At 45.6% G+C, this 20590-nt stretch overlaps 1 protein-coding gene across 1 annotated transcript in view; it reads left to right on the forward strand.

Moving 5' to 3' along the window:
• The window catches only part of TCTA (T cell leukemia translocation altered), a 36941-nt gene that overhangs the window by 9586 nt on the left and 6765 nt on the right, over window positions 1-20590 (forward strand). The window contains exon 2 of the mRNA XM_030205995.1: window positions 5104-5158. Within this exon, the coding sequence (XP_030061855.1) occupies window positions 5104-5158 (55 nt within the window). The remainder of the gene's footprint in view (window positions 1-5103; window positions 5159-20590) is intronic.

The raw sequence follows: 20590 nt of genomic DNA on the forward strand, positions 1-20590 counted from the left end.
ATATCCTTGATTGCTCTCCTACCCAACCATGCTCTTTCCCAATGTAACCATTTCTTGGCTGCTCCAGGGGACCATTCCGCCAAAATTCGATTGTGCTGCTTGATAGTATAAGTAAAAGTTAGGTACCCCCATTCCTCCTCTCTCCCATGATTGGTACATCATAGCTCGCCGTATTCTTGGCGGGCGTTTTTTCCATATATATGCAAACATTTTGCGATTGAGTTTTGCAAAAAAGCTATTGGGGATTGGTATCGGAATTGCCATAAACAGATACAACAATTTCGGGAGCAGCATCATTTTAATAGCATTAATGCGCCCTTTCCAGGAAACATTAAGTCCTTCCCATTTATCCAATTCGCTAAATAGTTCTTCAACTTTTTGGGGGAAATTAGCTGCAAATAATCCCTCTATTTGTGTTGTCACCTGTATTCCCAAATATCGTATGGATTTTGTCGCTCATACAAAAGGGAAGGCGGCCTTAAGGGCCTCTAATTCCTCATACGGTACCGTAAGATTAAGGAAAATCGACTTGTCTACATTGGGTTTAAATCCCGATAATTGCCCATATCGTGCCAAATGCTCTATTATCCTCTCTACCGATTTCAATGGGTTCGAGATTGTCAACAGAACATCATCAGCAAACAGCATAAGTTTATGTTCCCTTAAGCCCCTCAGCACTCCTGTCACCTCCCTATCTTTCCTAATCATATTGGCCAGTGGTTCTAATGACAGGGCAAATAGTAGTGGTGATATTGCACATCCCTGTCTGGTTCCCTGCCGAAGGCTAAATGTTCTTGTATATGTTCCATTGATCTTTATGGTGGCCATTGGAGCCTGATAAAGCAATCGTAGCCAGCCCAAAAACCTCCCATCAATACCTACTCGCTGTAATGCTGCAAATAGAAACGACCAGTCCACACGGTCGAACGCTTTTTCTGCGTCTATTGATAGCAATACCGCCGGTGTCTGGTCGTCTCTCACCTGTTGAATAACATGCATTAGACACCTTATATTGTCAAAGGTCTGGCGCTCCTCTATAAATCCCGCCTGATCTGCATGTATAACCCCTGGGAGCTGCTTCTGTAACCTTCGAGCCAAACTTTTTGTGAATATCTTATAATCCACATTTAAGAGTGATATTGGCCTGTATGAACTGCATAGCTTCGGGTTTTTTCTTGCACTACCTCTTCAAGTTTTATGCACAATCATTTCAGGTTTTCCTTGAAACTAGAGGTTATTGCGCCAAGAGCAGTTCTCAAGATCCTCCAACGTTCACCAAATTTCTTTATCCTCTTTCTCAAAATTATCACAGTGATCTTGTACTTTTCCCAGATCTTTCACATAGTCCTCTGCCTTACTGTCTAGCTCCTCTACCTGGTGACCTGTTTTTTAAATATCGGTATGCATTTCTGCCAGGCATATCTGAAGATATCCTCACATTCTGCTAATTCTGAAGATAACCTAGCATTCTGCTAATTCCTTCTGTGGAATCATTATTGGAAGCAGAGGAGTACTGTGCTTGAATTTCCTGAGTCGTCATCTCCTGCGTAAATGAATCAAGTTATGAAGTCATTTCTAATTTGAGAAGTCCAGTACATGGTGCAGAGGTCCTTTTCCCTTCTCACAACAATAGGAAGCACAGCCATGATCAGATTATTTTGCCTTTTGAAGTAAATAAAGGTAATTTATAGCTATACCAATTTGTGACCTTGTACAAGAGCAACAGCCTCACATGTGGTACTGGCCACTTACTATTCAGCCTGTGTCAAAAAAGATAGATGTGAAGAACTCTATAAAGTTTAACTAGTACCAGTAAAGTGCAGCTATCCCATTATAAGTATTTTATTTGTTTATTGGGATTTATTAACCGCCTTTATGAAAAGATTCACCCAAGGCAATGTTAAAGAGGTGGGCTTTCAATCTAGATTTAAAGATGGTCAAGGATGGGGCAAGATGTAGGGGCTCAAGAAGTTTATTCCAGGCGTAGGGTGGAGCGAAGTCTGGAGTTGGCAGTAGTGGAGAAGGAAATAGATGATAAGGATTTATCCATGGAACGGAGTGCATGGGAAGGGGAGTAGGGAAGGACGAGTGTGGAGAGATACTGGGGAGCAGCAGAGTGAGTACATTTTGTACTTTTGTAGCTGAAGCCAGTGGGTGACATTATTATAGGCTTTTGTCTACTGCTATTAGCTGCAGCCATGATATCAGACAAAGAGCTGCCAATAATAGTATTTGTAGCTGAGTTGGCCAAAAAGAAAGTGAAAAAATACAGGGAACAGCACACTAGCTGGTGAAGATCACAGGTTTCTAGATCGCACGGGCAAGATGATGTTTCACAGTGCCATGCTTCTACTTGCATTATAGCTTATCAACTTTATACGTACAATATATGAATACCATGTCCAAATGCGTTTTTTTGTAGGAAAAAAGGTACTGGTACTCATTATGGGTAAGCTTAGGGGTGGGGGTGGGGTCACCATCAATGGCTCCACCCCTATGGTAGCCATACCCACAGTAGCCACACCCCCTTTACCAGCCATGGTACATATAAACAGGCATCACTGAAAATATTATACTGGGATGCTGTGCTTGATGGACCTTTGGTCTTTCCCAGTATGGCAATACTTATGTACTTATCTCAGAACCTAACAAACAGATCCCTATTCAGACACTTGGCCTTGCAGTCACACATGCAGAACAGAGAAAGCCCTCTTCAAATTATTCAAAAATTAACTGGAAATCCTAAGAAGCTAGACTCTGCATGCAGCACAATACCAGAAAAACAGAAAGGAACACGTTTCCTCCTATACAGTGCAAAATAAGAAAGATGTATTCTCAAACTGGACATATTCTATGTTTCAAAGGTTTTTATTGATGACAAGTCAAGAAAGAAATCCACCTCAATACAGTAATCTCAATACAATATTGCAACATGCACGGTAGAACACAACAAATAAACACCTCTACTTACTGTCATCAAATTTTTACATTTTACCCCCCCCCCCCCCCCCCCCCCCACCCCACTATGTTGTTTATATTTAATCATATTCATTGACGCAAATTTGGTAAAACTTATGTGAACCATCAACACCAAGCAGAATACAGCTGTCATCAAATCATGCCCACATCCTTGTGATCGTCAATGAATTCCTTTTATATCCTTTGTTCCCCCCCTCCCCCCCTTCTTGGGTTCCTCTATGTATAAGCTAGAGCACAATTCTATGCAAAATTGACATAGGAGGAACTGAGCCTTCTCAGTGATGGATGATATATTGCAAAGAAAAAGGAAAATTGAGGAGAACCTGTGCACCTCCTCATCTCAAAACCTAACCATCCATCAGCTAGCTGTAGATCTACTCCCCCCCCCCCATTCCCCCCCTCTTCCCAGTACCCTATTTACCTCTACCCTCCCCCCCAATCGACTCTGCATCATCTGAGCGCGCAAGGCCTCGGCCATCCCAGGGAGCGTCCAGCGTCTACCAATCTACTCCCCCCCCCTAATCCGGAAATGAATTTATTACCCAGCTCTGAGCTCTACGGGACAGAGATCCGATATATTTATCCCAGATAGCTAGAAACATCTTCCTCCGCTTATAAGTCAAGCGGGCATATTGCAGTTCAAATAACATCAAAGTGTGTAATTTATTTCTCCATTGCCAATATGACGGGGCTTGGTCGCTGGTCCACATTCCCAACACTGATCTCTTACCCAGCATCCCTGCCTTCCTAATTAATTGATGAAAATGTTTATCTTGTTGGCCAAAAGCCTCATATTGGTCTAGTAGGAGTCCTTTAGGGGACATTGGGACAGGTCTCCCCCCCCCCCCCCAGATGTCCCAAGTAGGTGGTCACCTCCCTCCAAAAATTTTGAATATATGTGCATTTCCAGAACGCATGTATAAATGAATTAACACCTTGGTTGCATTTCTTGCAAATGGGTGAGTCTATACCTCCCGCCTTGAAGAGGCGTTCTTGTGTAAAATAAGCTCTGTGTAATACTCGAAAATTGCATTTGCGTAATTCTGCGCTAATCGATCCTTACGGTATTCTCTTTATTAAATGGTTTAGATTTATCTCTTCCGCCGGTGTACCTAAATCATTACCCCACCTCTGTTTTAATTCTGTTTTTTTCCCTGATGACCTGTATAGTTTCTAAAGCTTTTTTCAAAGTGGAAACTGACAAACTGGACATATTCTAAACACTAAAATGAAAATAAAATGATTTTTTCTACCTTTGTTGTCTGTTTTTCTGATCATGTTGATCCCAGTCTCTGATTCTGCTGCTCTCTGTCTGTTCTCTTGAAGGCTGAGTGTGCTGGTTGGGTCTTGTACTGATTGATTGGGGACCCGGACTCTCAAACAGACATTGAGGAAATAGGAGCGATGAGAGAGGGACTCAGGAAGTAAAAAAAAAAAAGTGCTAGTATGCCATACTGGCGCAAAAAAAAGCACTACCATATCTACGGAAGGTGCAGACTGACCTGACACCTATCCTAGCTGAGAGTGTGGAACTTATATTGTATACTCAACATGTATATTGGGTTGCATTTGGATTTTGCTCACACCTTTTTCAGTAGTAGCTCAAGGTGAGTTACATTCAAGTACACTGGGTATTTCCCTTTTGGGCTCACAATCTAAGTTTGTACCTGAGGCAATGGAGGGTTAAGTAACTTGCCTAAGATCACAAGGAATAATAGTGAGAATTGATTCAATATTTCATATTTTCTTGGTCTGATTCCATTTCTTGATATTTCAAGATTTTCTCTCTCTCTCTTTTTTACCGCTGTTCTGCTTTTTTTTTCATCAAAAGTTTTATCAGTTGTCATGGGAACATCCCAATGTGTTTAGTCTGGTGCAGTATTCCTCTGTGGATGTTGCTATGCAAGGGGTGTGACTATAGTTCATATTTGCTCAGACTGTGCAGTTCCTGACAAAAACAGAGCTGAGAATATGTTCCTTTTGTAGCTGAAGCTAATGGGTGACATTATTAGAGGCTTTTGTCTATTGCTATTGGCAGCAGCCATGATATTGGACAAAGAGCTGCCAGTAGAATCTGGGCTTGAATTCAGTCACTAATGAAAGTTTTCTTTTCTGTTTTTTCAGGTATGGGAGGACAGAATGGAGGGACACCAGACTGCGCCTCACATTTCCCAATCTGGTCAGTACTAAGGCATTCTTTTGGTTTATGTAATTTAGCACCAGAGTGCTGATCCTGCAGGCCACAGTATGTGTATGGTGGGTGTTTATGGTCTTGGAGATCACCATCAGTGACTCTTAACTCTTTTATCCTTTCATTTCTGTACTGTTACACCGCACGAGCAGCCTTTATTTATTTTTGCTCAGTCGCTTTAGCAAGAACTTGTGACTTGCAGTAACTGTAGCTCGCAACAGACACACATTGCATGGAAGAGGTTTTCAGTTTATAACCAGCTGTTTGAAGGAGGAGGAGAAGTGGTAGCATTTATAGTATTTCTTGATATACCACTAATCAAAAAATATCAGAGCAGTTTACATTATAACTCACCTGTTAATCCATAGTCATAAATATACATTAAAAATTATACATCAATACAGTTGTAATAAAATAAAGTCACATGAAGAGGGTAGTCAACCAGACAGAATTATCCAAATGCTTGCAGAAACTGAAGATATTACACACTTCCTAAAATGCAAGTAGAAGCTTCTAAACAAAGCTCCAACAGTAGAGAAACTGTATTAAGTCTTAAAACACCATTAGGTCACCTTAGTCATCAACTCATCCATAAAGTACATTGGTCTACCTAACTGTCACGCTTCACATGAAACACTGGATAGTGAGCCCTTGGGCTACTGCCAAGGGTGGCAGCGGCAGGAGGAACACCCACCAGAACAGAAGCCACAGCAGAGAGCAGGAAGATAGTCCACAAACCCAGCAGAACCTTGGGCAGGCAAAATAAAGTCAAGGTCCAGATCCAGGCAAAGGTTCAATAGCAGGCGGCAAGCAAAGTCCAAGTCCAGGCACAAGGTTCAAAGGCAGAAACTGAAAGTAGCAAGGGAAGCACAGCAACAAACAATCGCAGATGACACACCTCTGAGGACCTCTGTTGCAAGGCAAACTAGGGAAACTTCCAGGTGGTTAATAAAGGCCAACAGCCAGGGAGTTCACCAGGTACGGAAACAGCTTAGTTCCAAAAAGTCTCGAGACCAATTGGCAGGCTAGAAAATCCAGACCGGATCGGCATGACTTCTGGAACCGGGAAAACCACAAACAGACAGTCCATTGCGACCACCAGGTCTGACCACCAGAGGGCGAGATGAATGAGAGCATGATACCGGGGCAGAGTCATAACACTAACTTAGCACAAAAAATAATCTAGAGCATGCGTGGTCACTGAGGAGTATCTCTGTGCTGTGCTTTTTTTAATATGTGTTGCTTTATGTATCCAAAAGTAGAAAATATGATTTGGCTATACCACAGTATATGGATACAGGACTAATGAACCAGAAGTTGTTACAAAGCTTTGCATCTAAGAAATCCTGATGAGAGATGATGCTTAGCACAGCTATTCTTTATTGTCCAGTTCATGTACATCTTGTTCTTTTGGTAGATTCAACATCTGTCAAGACTGTGAGTACAGTGTTGAGTGTAGCTGCAGCAACTATTGCAGCTTTTCAAGACTTGAGGCATTTTTAACAAGTTTAAAATACCTCACTGGAGTTCGTTTCTTGGTTCAGCCAGATGCATAGCTTTTTGGGATTTTTTTGTGTATTTTTTTTAATGTGACTTAGGCTGCAACACCTATGTTTTTCCCTTTGCAATATGGGATTTGCTGCAAAAAAGTGCGTAACCTCTCGAACCTAACTACAAGGAGATAACTGCAAGTTGAAGGAAAAAATGACAAATGGATAAAATAAACAAGCAATTATGTAGTAAAAAGGCTTGATAAGGTATATAAGCAAAATCAGATGTTTCTAGAGCAGAGACTCTCTTGCTCTCTGTTGTTGTTATGACATGGTTTGGCTCAGTGTTCCAAACCTTTTCTAGTTCTGTTAAGCAGCTCCTCTGCTTTTGTTACTATTTAGTCAATTCTAATCAAGACTGGAAAGTGTCAGGATCACCAATACCTTGTTAGGATCAAATGCAGCTAGTAGGTTTTGAAGGAGACATAATCAGTAGTAAGTACTTAAATCCGGGTTTGCGGCTGTCTGGAAACTCAGATCAATCAGGAGTTATCTTGACCCCTCGGCTTTGCTGACACTATCGCATGCCTTTCTTCTGTCCCATCTAGATTACTGCAACATAGTGTATGTGGAAATCACCAAGTCAGACCTGAAGCTTCCTTAGCATCAGCAGCAGATGAATCGAGAGACAAGTGGATTGTGTCCTTCTACCAGACGACAAGAATTTTTCCCTGCAAGATATTGGCTGGATTGAAACAACTTGGTCGGACCACTTTAAGTTGCAGTTCACTTTGCATTGTCAAACCTCAGGCCTCCCCCAGCCTTGTATGACTCGTCAGTATTACACTAGAGGTGTCATCGACCCCAGCCTATTCTGGAAGTCCCTCTACAGTTACGGCATGGAATTGCAACCAACCACGCCCACCTACCTCTCTGACTGGGAAAACAAATGCAAGGTTGTGCTGTATTCTATTGCACCTCTACATCTCAAAACCTCCTACATACGTAAATCAACGCCCTGGTTATCTGCTGATCTCAGAGCCTTAAGAACAGAGACAAGACAACTGGAAAGAACTTGGCGTAAACGGAAAACGGATCTTGCCCTGGGAGCTTGGAAAAGCTGTCACCACAAATATAAGTACCCATCGTGGTGCTTGCTAGGTGGCTGCCTAAGCAAGGCACGAGGTGCTGGCACCTTTCACCTGTTTCCAAGCCTGGGCTGGGACAGCTGAGTTGCATTAGGGTTTTCCTGGAGATCAAGAGTCACCACATGACTGTGCTTGCTATGCTGCGTTCGGCGGCTCCTGGTATGTGGACTGGTGAACAGCAGCAGGGCCGTACACCCTTTGGGTTGAGTTCCCTGGTGGGGCCTATTTCTGTTGTGATATTGTGCTGTACTTTATTTTTTTGAAGTTTGTTTCCCTCACTTTTTGTTTTTTTTTTTGTCAGAGGGCAGTTCTTAAAAAAAAAAAAAAAAAAAGCAACCACGCCAAAGCAGTTTGGCATAGTTTCATATGTTTGGGGGCTGTTGGCTTCAGGTTTTGGTGAGCTATTTTACATTTTTTTTTTTTCTGAGGCTGGTACACAGTTCTCATGATTTCTGGTGCCTATGGTACTCGTGGACGAGTGGGACCTCACTGCTGCCATTCGGAGATACTTCCATGTGCAGGGTATAGGTCCATGGTGAAGCAGAATGGTTTCTTCTGGGCAGTGGCTGACTTATGTTTTCAGGTTTATGGCTGGTTTGTGCATTATGTTAGAAGTTGTGAAAGCCCGCTGTCAGCTGAGACATGTTACCCTTCTCACCTGTTGCTTCCCTTGACAAGCACTACTTTCACTGGCTGGCTCAGCTAGCAGTATGCTGCAGTGCTCAGAGTTGATTGGGTTGATTTCCACAGAAGCTCTGCTCTCTGGTATTGTACTGTGCCACTGGACAGACCTATTGCATACCAGTTCCATCCACTATGACACCACTCGGCTGCCATCATGCCTCTTCATGCTTCTCTTGCCTTTTTTGCACCTTGTCTTTGTCTTCGGCAGCTGGCGCTGTTGTAGAGATATTTTACTATACCGGTCTAGCTTTCTGGTTCATACATATAACTGAGATTGACCACAGAAATCCAAGGTTTCTGGTTTGACTCCACTGCAGCTGGTCGTACATAGTGCACAATGGTACAAGCCACCATGTTCTCCTACACCATCTCACTCTGGTCCCAGCTCCACTTGGTAGCTCTTTTGAGCAGCCACACCAGCCAGTTGCTGTGCTCGACTATACCAGCCATTTCTTGACACTCTCATCAAGAAGTTGCCTGTGGCTTTGACAGTGGATGGGTGCAATGGCTTTCACACTGACTTTAGAGCAGTGTTTCCCAAGTCCACTCCTGGAGTACCCCTTGCCAGTTAGGTTTTCAGAATATTCACAATGAATATGCATGAACTTTATTTGCATACACTGCCTCCATTATATGCAAATTTCTTTCATGCATAATCATTATGGGTATCCTGAAAACTTGACTGGCAAGGGGTACTCCAGGACCGGACTTGGGGAAACACTGCTTTAGAGGTACACTTTTTGGTTGGGAGAAGATCTAGAAAAGTTGGTTGGAGACCTAGGAGAAGCTAAGTCTACAAGATTGATGGGGGACAAGCCTGGAGCTTCTGTTCCATTCACTTAGTCTCGGCTTAGGTGCCCAAAGGCTACAGACCAGGCACATCTCCCTGTCAGGGTTCTCACTTCTCCATAAACAAGCCTCCTTTCTTGCTGTTGGGAGCACCTCTTTTCTGACTTCAGGTATAGCAATGCCTCCTGCACTTCCCTCTCGGGGGTGGTGGTAGTGGGGGGAGCTCGTTTCACTCCATAGGTTTACTGAAGAACAGGGTACCTCTCCATGTCACATGAGGAGTGGATTCACATTACTTCAAGCCACTGTGCCATTGCACGCTTTTTCATTTCTGTACGGTGGCATCTGTCCCTAGAGGTGATTCAAGGTTTGGGACCTTGTCCTATTTCCTTTGGTGTTCCAAAGCAGGGGGGGGTCTCTTCCACCTGCATTTGGATGTCCTGAGCCAATGGAGTATGCATGGTGCAATCTTGCATGATAGAATCTCTGCAGTTGGTGCTAGTTTCACTCCAGCAGGGATAGTTTCTAACACTCCTGCTTCTCCTGGCTGTGTATGTTCCTATTACCATTTGACTTCCCCATGGGGGGGGGGGGGGGGGGTTCTGTGATTTGCTATCCTTGCAGATCATTATCACTTGATGATCCAGCCATTAGGCCTTTCCACATCTACAAGGGCATTTTATTCCAGGTCCTGATGATAGTGGTGACTTTTTCTTTGCATGGCAGGGGTTTCGATTTAGCCGTACCTCGGAATTTAGCTGTTGGCGACTCTTAATGTGAGTTTCTTTCTGGCTGGCTCCTTTCTTCAGTGTTTGGGATTAGTTTTCTACCTTGCCAAGCATCTGTTGTATCTACAGTACAGCTGGAAGTGTTCTTCAGGTACTTTCCATTCCTTGTCCTGGGTTAGAGGACTCTTCCCATTCTGGCTTCAGTGGTCTCTATTTTGGGTGTTCTCTCCATGAACCAGATTTCAACTTCAGCCTCTTCGGCAGACCCTGCACACCAGTTCAGCTCTTTTCTCTTGGATCCTCCAAGCCAGCTACAGTCGCACCTGGTGGATTCTCTAAAGTCTTTCTCTGCAGTTCAGAAGGGATCTTCTTCATGTCTCAGGGCTAGGAGAGGAGAAGGGTAACTGTCTTCGCCCTAAGTCAGGCTTGGCTTTTCCTTCCAGGTCCCTGGGTCTGGGAATATGTTCCAGTTCTGGGCGCAATAGCCTGTGTCTTGGGCATTTGGCAGTGGGCCAGATGCTACTTTAAACCACTTCAGTGGTTCGTTTCCATCTCGTTGGGGCACTCCAAGCCAAGCTCAGCTGCCTTATGTTCATTCTGCCCTCTCTCAGCAGGCAGCTGCAGCTGGTGTGCTGCTATGGCTTTTGTGGCCAATCTGTTTTTGTATAACCTGTTTTGTCTTTTTGGATGAATGATGTATGTCCTATATTTTATGGAGTTCCTTTCTGTTCTACTTGACTTTTATTGTAAATTGCCTTGATTTGCTTCACAGTTTCACAATTAAAGGCAATCTTATCAAATACCAATAAATCATAAGACCTTTAAAAGAGGAGTTCCCTAAGGATTGGCCTTTTTTGACACTTTTGCTTAATCTGTCAGAAGGTTTGAAAACTGAATGCCCAATATGGTATTTATGTTGATGATATTCAGTTCTTTTTCTCTTTTGATCATTCTTTTTCTGTGGCATTAAATAGACTGTTACTGTATGACTAGTATTACATCCTGGATGACAACTAATAAACTTGCCTTGAATGTTGGCAACACTGAGATTTATTCAGTGGCATACAGTCAGCAGTGTTGCCAGATGGCAAAACTTTTTCCAGCCTAAATGGAACCCAAAAAAGAGTCAAATTTTATTACTATTAAGATCAATATGAATATTAATAAGGTCAATATGAAACCCTTGTAATCATCAGCATAATCATAATAATCAGCAGCATAATTTATAATCAGTATCAGAAGCATAATCCATAATCCAGCAGCAGGGCCGCCGGGCCCGGGACAAGGCCCCCCCCCCCCCCCCCGAGGTCGCCGCCCGCCTGAAGTGGCCGGGCCCCCCCTCCACCCGCTACCAGAACTAACCTTAAGCCTCCTTCTTTCACTTCGCGCAAGCAGCAGCAGCAGCAGCAGGGCAGACCTCTCCTCCTTCCCTCCGTGCCCCGTCCTTGCGGACGTTACGTCAGGCGAAGGTGGGACACGGAAGGAAGGAGTGGCCTGCCCTGCTGCTGCTTGCGCGAAGTGAAAGAAGGAGACTTAAGGTTAGTTCCGGAGCGAGGAGAGGAGGAGGAGAGGAGGGCGGGCCACACTGCAGCAGCGGTGCCAGGCCCCCCCCGGGGACTTTTGTCCCCCCGTCCCCCCCTCTCGGCGGCTCTGTCCAGCAGCATAATCCATAATCAGCATCAGAAGCATAATTCATAATCAGCAACATATCAGCATGTCATAAATAAGTAGATAGCTAGAAATTCTGAATATTGAGCACCTGATTCTCATAACATGATGTTTGTTTTAGTGGTCCTTTACCGAGAGAAAAAAAAATCTCTGCAGGAATATAACACATGTTAGGGTCTCCCTATAACCAGCCCCTCCAAATGACACACTGATAACCATTTGTAACAAATGACTACTCTACCTTGAAAAGTTGTTCCGTTATTATACTTACTCTGTGTACATTTGTATGCTGCATAAGCTGGCATGTTTGAAAATATAAGAAAATACTAAAACAATAAAGAACGACAACGTGGATGCAGCAGCTCATCATAGGTATGTTTGCTTTGTTTTGAGTGTATTCTGAGCAGGGGAGGGGAAACATCGACTACCCAAATAGGCTTCAACTTTTTGATATCATCCGGTTCCGTCTTCTGTTTTCAGTATTGAAAACAGGAGACGGGGCCGGATGAGGTCAACCTCTTTGCTGTCTAGCCCTAGGTGGGTGCCTGCCTGCCCTCCCTGAACTTCCTGGTGGCCTAGTGGGGCAGAAAAGATCCCACTATTTCCTGCCTGCTGCACTGCCTCTGATCTGCTGCTCGCTTCCGCTGTCATGGCTGTGGCTGCTGTGGACTGCCTCCTCCCTGTTTCCCAATCATGTTCCAGAGATCATTCCAGCCCTATTCTGATGTTCCAGCATTCCAGCCTTGCTTTGGTGTTCTTGCAGCCAAGCCTCACCCTGGTGTTCCTGCTGCCAAGCCTCATTCTTACTTGACATCATCAGTAAATGCCTTTATAAAGCACCTGGGAACTTTCAGGCTTTGCCTTTGCAACAGAGGTCTTCAGATGAGTTTTTGTCTGTGTGTGTTGGTTGCAGTTCCAGCCCTGCTTGTTCCTGTCCTACCAGTCTTCAACTTCAATCCTAACCCTGCTTGTTCCAGTCCTGTCAGTCTTCAGCTTTAGTTCCATCACTGCTTGTTCCAGCCCTGTCTGTCTTCAACTTCAATCCTAACCCTGCTTGTTCCAGTCCTGTCAGTCTTCAGCTTTAGTTCCATCACTGCTTGTTCCAGCCCTGTCTGCCTTCAGCTTCAGCTCCAGTCCTGCTTGTTCCAGCCCTGCCTGCCTTCAGCTTCAGCTCCAGTCCTGCTTGTTCCAGTCCCTTCTGTTTTCAGCCTTGATCCTTGTTGGGTGGTTCGCCTGCTGCTGCCAGTCGCCAGCAGTGGCCCAAGGGCACACTATTCCTGATTTTTGTGACACCCGCCTCCCGCTTTGTCTTTAAAATGGCTGCCGAGAGAGCTTGAAGTCTGTTGGCAGCCATTTTAAAAACAAAGTGAAAGGTGGGAGCGAGCATCAGCAGCGGCAGCCAGCAGCACAGTGGGCAGGAAAGAGTGGGGAGCTTTCCTGCCTGGCTGCCGCACTAGACTACCAGTGCTGAGGTATGTTTGAGGAGGGAACAAGGATGGCGACCAATGGCAACAACGAGACCCCAATCCCCAAGATGATGCGTCGTCCTCGGCCCCTGCCCAGACCCTGACTCACCCTGTGGTGTGCTCTACTGCACACTTTCTTTTCTTCTCTGGTGCCAAGTCCCTGTCCTGATGATCTGCTCTCTGATAGAGAGCTCAGAAGATCATCATACAGGAAGTAGGCTAGGGACCCGCAGCACTACCAGCCAACAACATCGCAAGACTTCTGGAACACCAGGGAGACTCGGAACAAACGGCATGCACCAAGTATTTAAAGTAGGTTAGATCTGCTTCCCTCACCATCCTGTTGGTCAAATTTGACCAATAAGATTGGCAAGGGGGAAAAATCCACCAACCCGCGGGCCCCTGCAGGAAAACAGCCAAAAAACCCACTACCCGCGGATTTTGCATTTTTCCCGTGGGTGCTCATGGGAAATGGCGCAATTCCGCGGTTTTACCATGGAATTGGCAACCTTGACAGTCAGGACATTCAAGGTATTCTCTGAATCCAATCCCAGCCCAGCTGTGCCTTACCAACATGCTATTTTACCTTTGATTCAGTTGGTCTCTTCCCTTGTCAGCAACAGAGCAGACAGCACATTGGGGCAAAGGAGTAATCCCACATTACAGGGCGCAGTGGATTAATTGAATCGCCAAAGGTTTAGGGAGATCCTGTCAGATGTGTTTAGGATTCGGGAGACTAAGATTGCCAACTGTCTGGATTTTTTTCAGGATTCTAAAAATTTGTATATTACCTGTCTCAAAGTCAGAAGGATGGCTAAGTGTGTGGATACTTTTTAGAGTTTAGCCTACTTCAGCTCTAATTCTGTCCCATCCCTTCTAGTGCAGATGTAGTAAAATCCAGCCAATGGGAAGGTTGTAGTCGCAGGAAGAATGGGCTGCAATGGCTAGGGGATTTAGGGGAAGGTGAGCTCTGCAGGGAGTCTTAGGAGAGAGCCAGTTAGTTTTCTGAGGCTGTTGAAAAAGAGTAGGACTGGAGAATGGGGGAAACTGTGAAGGGTCTGCTGTCAGCTGAGGAACTGGCAGCAAATGCCAGAATTTTACATGATGGTGAACCGGGGGGGGGGGGGGGGGGGGGGGTTGAGGAGGCACTACTACTGGAATGAGCACATGAGCAGCAGGACACTAGAACAGAGAGCTAAAAAGTGCATGCAATTGTGTACATTTTTGTGTCTCTGGTGAGGACAGTCTGATATAAATAAAATTTCCCTTTGAAAATCTGGGCTGGAGTGAAGAAGTTCCGTGAAGAGAAATTTTCAGCCCATGGAATTGCTTGGGCAAATTCCTTTGAACACTTTTTTAATGCTGCCCCCACTTTGCCTATGTTCCTTCAGAAGCATCCAAAAAAGCTAAATTATTTTATTTTGCTTTTTCCATTTGTGAACCTTTTTTCACATGTAAAACTTTGTAAATTTATATCTTGGACACATTGCCCTTAAATCTCACTCTTTTGGCCAGTCCATTCTTGGAATCTCTAGTTTGTATCAGAGGCAACAGAGAGTGAACATGACTTTCCAAGGTTCTCAGCCCACTGCTGCAGATCTGCCAAGTTACCCAGCTCATACCTATTTTTGAACTTATGTTCCTGATTCAGTGCTCTGTTTGTAGTCTCTGATACCACCACTTAAATCACTTTAGGTCCCATAATGTACTACTACTACTGTATGCAGTGTTGTACACATTTTTCATTTCCCTAGAGGGCTTACAATCTAAGTTTCCATAGCGTCCCACAGATCAATCCAGAGACTTGTGGGTTGTGTCCCTCTACCAGCAGGTGAAGATAGAGAACCTCCGAGGTTTGCTATATGTGGACCTGTGCAGCCAAGTAAACCTCAGTATTCTCTCTATCTAGCAGGTGGAGGGACATCTCTGTGCAGCTCTGGTTTGATCTGGCTACTGGTGTCCTTTGGGCCTAGTTTAGCACAGTCAGGGGTTGAGTGGCTGTTTGTAGCTTCTGGTGTACACCTGGTGGTGCCAGGTCTCTCCTGGTCTCCCCCTACCTTTCCTCCGTCGCCCAAGGCTGATCGGGTGTTGCCTTTCTCTCCTGAGTAAAAAAAAAAAAGGTAAGCATCTCTTTAAGAGACTTTGTTTTTGTTTAATCATACGGAGGAGCTAGACGAGCTGCTGAGTCTGTTTGAGGGGCAGGCGTTTGTGGAGCATGTCAGTGCCTTCTGAGGCGGCTAAGTGCTGCTCCCGGTGTGGGGGCCGGAGAGCAGCGTCGGGCGAGTGTGAGTCGTGCCGCCATCAGCCCACAGCGGGTGTTCAGTGTGATGGGAGTTCCCCTCAGGCGTCCAGTGAGTTGGAAGCGCAGGGGATAGTTTTGGTGGTTTCCTCGGGGCAGTTAGTGCAGCACTTGGCGGGCGCCATTTTTTCCTCTCAGGCATGACCGGCTCCGCACGTGGCGGTTGACAGGAGGCACAGCGAGCTTCTGTGGCACAGTCTCCGATGGAGGAAAGCAATTTAGAGGGAGCAGGGGAGTCCCTTTCTACTACTACTACTTATCATTTCTATAGCGCTACCGGACGTACACAGCGCTTTACACTAGAACATGGAGAGACAGTCCCTGCTCGATAGAGCTTACAATCTAATTAGGACAGACAGGACAAATGAGGGATAAGGGTTAGGACAGACAGGACATATCAGGGATAAGGGACAGTTGAAGGGAGGATGAAAAGGTGAGGGTTTTGAAAAGGTGAGTAGGGGTTAGGAGTTGAAGGCAGCATCGTTTCTTTCTTTACAACATCCGTAAAATCCGCCCCTTTCTTTCCGAGCACTCTACCAAAACCCTCATCCACACCCTTGTCACCTCTCGTTTAGACTACTGCAATCTGCTTCTTGCTGGCCTCCCACTTAGTCACCTCTCCCCTCTCCAGTCGGTTCAAAACTCTGCTGCCCGTCTCATCTTCCGCCAGGGTCGCTTTACTCATACTACCCCTCTCCTCAAGACCCTTCACTGGCTCCCTATCCGTTTTCGCATCCTGTTCAAACTTCTTCTACTAACCTATAAATGTATTCACTCTGCTGCTCCCCAGTATCTCTCCACACTCGTCCTTCCCTACACCCCTTCCCGTGCACTCTGCTCCATGGATAAATCCTTCTTATCTGTTCCCTTCTCCACTACTGCCAACTCCAGACTTCGCGCCTTCTGTCTCGCTGCACCCTACGCCTGGAATAAACTTCCTGAGCCCCTACGTCTTGCCCCATCCTTGGCCACCTTTAAATCTAGACTGAAAGCCCACCTCTTTAACATTGCTTTTGACTCGTAACCACTCGCCTCCATCTACCCTCCTCTCTTCCTTCCCGTTCACATTAATTGATTTGATTTGCTTACTTTATTTATTTTTTGTCTATTAGATTGTAAGCTCTTTGAGCAGGGACTGTCTTTCTTCTATGTTTGTGCAGCGCTGCGTATGCCTTGTAGCGCTATAGAAATGCTAAATAGTAGTAGTAGTAGTAGTAGCATCGAAAAGGTGGGTTTTTAGCTTAGATTTGAAGATGGCCAGAGATGAGGCTTGACGTATTGGCTCAGGAAGTCTATTCCAGACATACGGTGCGGCAAGATAGAAGGCACGGAGTCTAGAGTTAGCGGTGGAGGAGAGGGTGCAGACGAGAGATTTTCCCAGTGAGCGGAGTTCCCGGGGAGGAGTGTAGGGAGAGATGAGTGGAGAGGTACCGAGGAGCTGCAGAGTGAATGCATTTGTAAGTCAGTAAGAGGAGTTTGAACTGTATGCGGAAACGGATAGGGAGCCAATGAAGTGACTTGAGAAGAGGGCTAATATGAGCATAACGACACTGGCGGAATATTAGGCATGCAGCCGAATTTTGAACAGATTGAAGAGGAGAGAGATGGCTCAGTGGGAGACCTGTGAGAAGCAAGTTACAGTAGTCTAAGCGGGAGGTGATAAGAGTGTGGATGAGGGTTCTAGTTGCGTTCTCAGAAAGGAAAGGGCGAATTTTGGTGATGTTATAGAGGAAGAAACAACAGGTTTTAGCAGTCTGTTGAATATGTGAAGAGAAGGAGAGGGAGGAGTCGAAGATGACTCCAAGGTTACGTGCTGATGAAACGGGAAGGATGAGCGTATTATCCACAGAAATAGAGAATGGGGGGAGAGTAGAGGTTGGTTTAGGTGGAAAGATTTATAACTGGATCATCTCTTGATACTTTTTACCATACTTTGTGTTATCTCTGTGATACTCTGTACCATACCTTGTACCAAACTGGGGTTATCTCTGTGATACTTTGTACCATACCTTGTAAGCTGCACTGAACCTGCTATTGAGCGAGAAAGAGCGGGGTATAAATGCCATAAATAAATAAATAAGAAGCTCAGTTTTGGTCATGTTTAGCTTCAGATGGTGGTGAGACATCCATGCAGCAATGTCGGACAGGCAGGCTGAAACTTTGGCCTGGATGCTTGCTGAGATTTCTGGTGTGGAGAGGTAGATCTGAGAGTCATCGGCGTAAAGATGATACTGAAAACCATGGGATGAGATCAGAGTACCAAGCGAAGAAGTATAGATAGAGAAGAGTAGAGAAGATAGCGTATCAAGGAGTAAGCTGTGAATCGACTATGTCAAAAGCAGCAGATAGATCAAGGAGGATGAGGATAGAATAGAGCCCTTTGGATCTGGCCTGGAGCAGGTTGTTGGAGACTTTAGTAAGCGCTGTTTCGGTTGAATGAAGGGGGCAAAAGCCAGATTGAAGTGGATCAAGAATTGCTTTAGATGAAAGGAAGTCAAGGCAATGATGGTGAACAGCACGTTCAAGCATCTTGGATAGGAAAGGGAAGAGGGAGATGGGGTGATAGTTGGAGGGACAGGTAGGGTCCAATGAGGGTTTCTTTAGGAGTGGTGTTACTACGGCATGTTTGAAAGCATCAGGAACAGTCGCAGTGGAAAGTGAAAGATTGAGGATATGACAGATGAAAGGGATGACAGTGGGTGAGAGAGTGTTGAGTAGATGAGTGGGAATAGGGTCAGAGGAGCATGTGGTTAGTTTTGAGGAGGAGAGAAGGAGTGTAGTTTCGTCTTCAGTGATTTCAGGAAAGAACGAAAAGGAGGCGGGGGTTGGGGGGGTTGAGAGAATGGACTAAGGGAAGGAGAGGTGGGGGTGAACTGGTTGAGAATTCAAGTTTAATCTTGTGGACATTATCGTGGAAGTACTCAGCTAGAGTAAGTGAGGGGGGTGTTGGAGGAGAAGGTACTTTGAGGAGAGAGTTGAGAGCGGCAAAGAGGCGTTGAGGGTTTGAGCCAAGAGAATTTGTCAACTGGATGTAATAGTCCTGTTTGGCGAGGAAAAGAGCAGACTGGAAGGAGGTCAGCAAGAATTTGAAATGTATGAAGTCAGCATGGGCACGAGATTTTAGCCAGAGGCGTTGGGCAGAGCGGGCACAGGAACGTAAGTAGCAGATTGTAGAGGTCAGCCAAGGCTGGGGTTTGGTACATTTTACAGGATGGGGCATGGGAGGAGCGAGAGTGTCCAATGCAGAGGAGAGAATAGTGTTATAGGCAGAGACAGCCTCATTGACGGACTTGGATACCATAGTGGTAGAGAAGAGATTCCTTATGCTGTTTCTTATTATTTTCAGTCGGTTCCTTCTTCCATTTTCTGAAGGATTTTCGTTTAGCTCTATCTCCTTTTTAAATGCTGATGCCATCCTTTCGGAATAGGCTCCCCCTTCCCCAGAATGCTGCCCAGTTCCTAACAAATCTAAAACCCTCCTCCCTTCACCATCGTCTCATCCACTCATTGAGACTCTGGAGCTCTGCCTGTCTCTTGGACCCTGCGCGTGGAACGGGTAGCAGTTCAGAAAATGCTACCCTAGAGGATCTGGATTTGAGCTTTCTACCTAAATTTGGCTTCCAGAACCTCTCTCCCACATTTTCCTATGTCATTGGTACCCACATGTACCAAGACAGCCGGCTCCTCCCCAGCAGTATCTAAAATCCTATCTAGGTGACGCGTGAGGTCCGCCACCTTCACACCAGGCAGGCAAGTCACCAGGCGATCCTCACGTCCACCAGCCACCCAGCTATCTATATGCCTAATAATCGAGTCACCAACTACAACAGCTGTCCTAACCTTTCCCTCCCAGGCAGCACTTGGAGACATATCCTCGGTGCGAGAGGATAGTACATCCCCTGGTGGGCAGGTCCTGGCTACAGGAGTACTTCCTACTTCACCAGGGTGATGCTCTCCTTCTAGGAGACCTCCCTTCAAGGTGGCACAGGAGCTACCAGACTGGAGGTGGGACTATTCTACAACATCCCTGTAGGTCTCCTCTATGTACCTTTCTGTATCCCTCAGCTCCACCAAGTCTGATACTCTAGTCTCAAGAGAACGGACACGTTCTCTGAGAGCTAGGAGCTCTTTGCATCGGGCACACACATATGGTATCTCACCAACTGGGAGATCATGTGATACTCAATGCAAAAGACTAGATAGCACCCCTCTCACTGCTGGACTGCTGACTCCATCTTAGTGTTTTTGAGTTTTTCAATAATTTAAAATTTGCTACAGTATTAAGGATATTAGCCTAATATAAAAGTGTCTTTTAGTTTATATAGAGGGGCATAATTGAACGAAAACGTCTATCTCCATGGGCGTTTATCTCCGAGAACGGGTCCGTGAAGGGGCGGACCGAACCGTATTTTCGCAAAAAATAGACGTCCATGTTTTATTCGACAATTTGTGAGCTGGGCGTTTTTGTTTTTCAGCGATAATGGAAAATGAAAGCGCCCAGCTCAAAAACGAATAAATCCAAGGCATTTATTCGTGGGAGGGGCCAGGATTTGTAGTGCACTGGTCCCCCTCACATGCCAGGACACCAACCGGGCACCCTAGGGGGGGCACTTTTACAAAAACAAAAAAAGGTAAAAGAGCTCCCAGGTGCATAGCACCCTTCCCTTGTGTGTTGAGCCCCCCAAATCCCCCTCAAAATCCACTGCCCACAAGTCTACACCATTACTATAGCCCTAAGGGGTGAAGGGGGGCACCTACATGTGGGTTCAGTGGGTTTGGGGGGGGGGGGTTGGATGACTAAGCATTAAGCAGCACAATTGTAGCAGGTGGGGGGGATGGGCCTGGGTCCACCTGCCTGAAGTCCACTGCACCCCCTAACAACTGCTCCAGGGACTTGCATACTGCTGCCAGGGAGGTGGGTATGACATTTGAGGGTGAAAATAAAAAGTTGTGAAACATCATGTTTTGTGGTGGGAGGGGGTTAGTGACCACTGGGGAGTCAGGGGAGGTCATCCCCGATTCCCTCTGGGGGTAATCTGTAGCTAGAATTTAGGGCACTTTTCCTGGACCCTGTTTTTTCACGAATAAGGCCCCAAAAAGTGCCCTAAATGACCAAACACATACTTTTTTTCCATTATCGGCGAAAGG

Source organism: Microcaecilia unicolor, chromosome 6 (assembly GCF_901765095.1).
Source record: "Microcaecilia unicolor chromosome 6, aMicUni1.1, whole genome shotgun sequence".
Taxonomy (NCBI): Eukaryota; Metazoa; Chordata; class Amphibia; order Gymnophiona; family Siphonopidae; genus Microcaecilia; species Microcaecilia unicolor.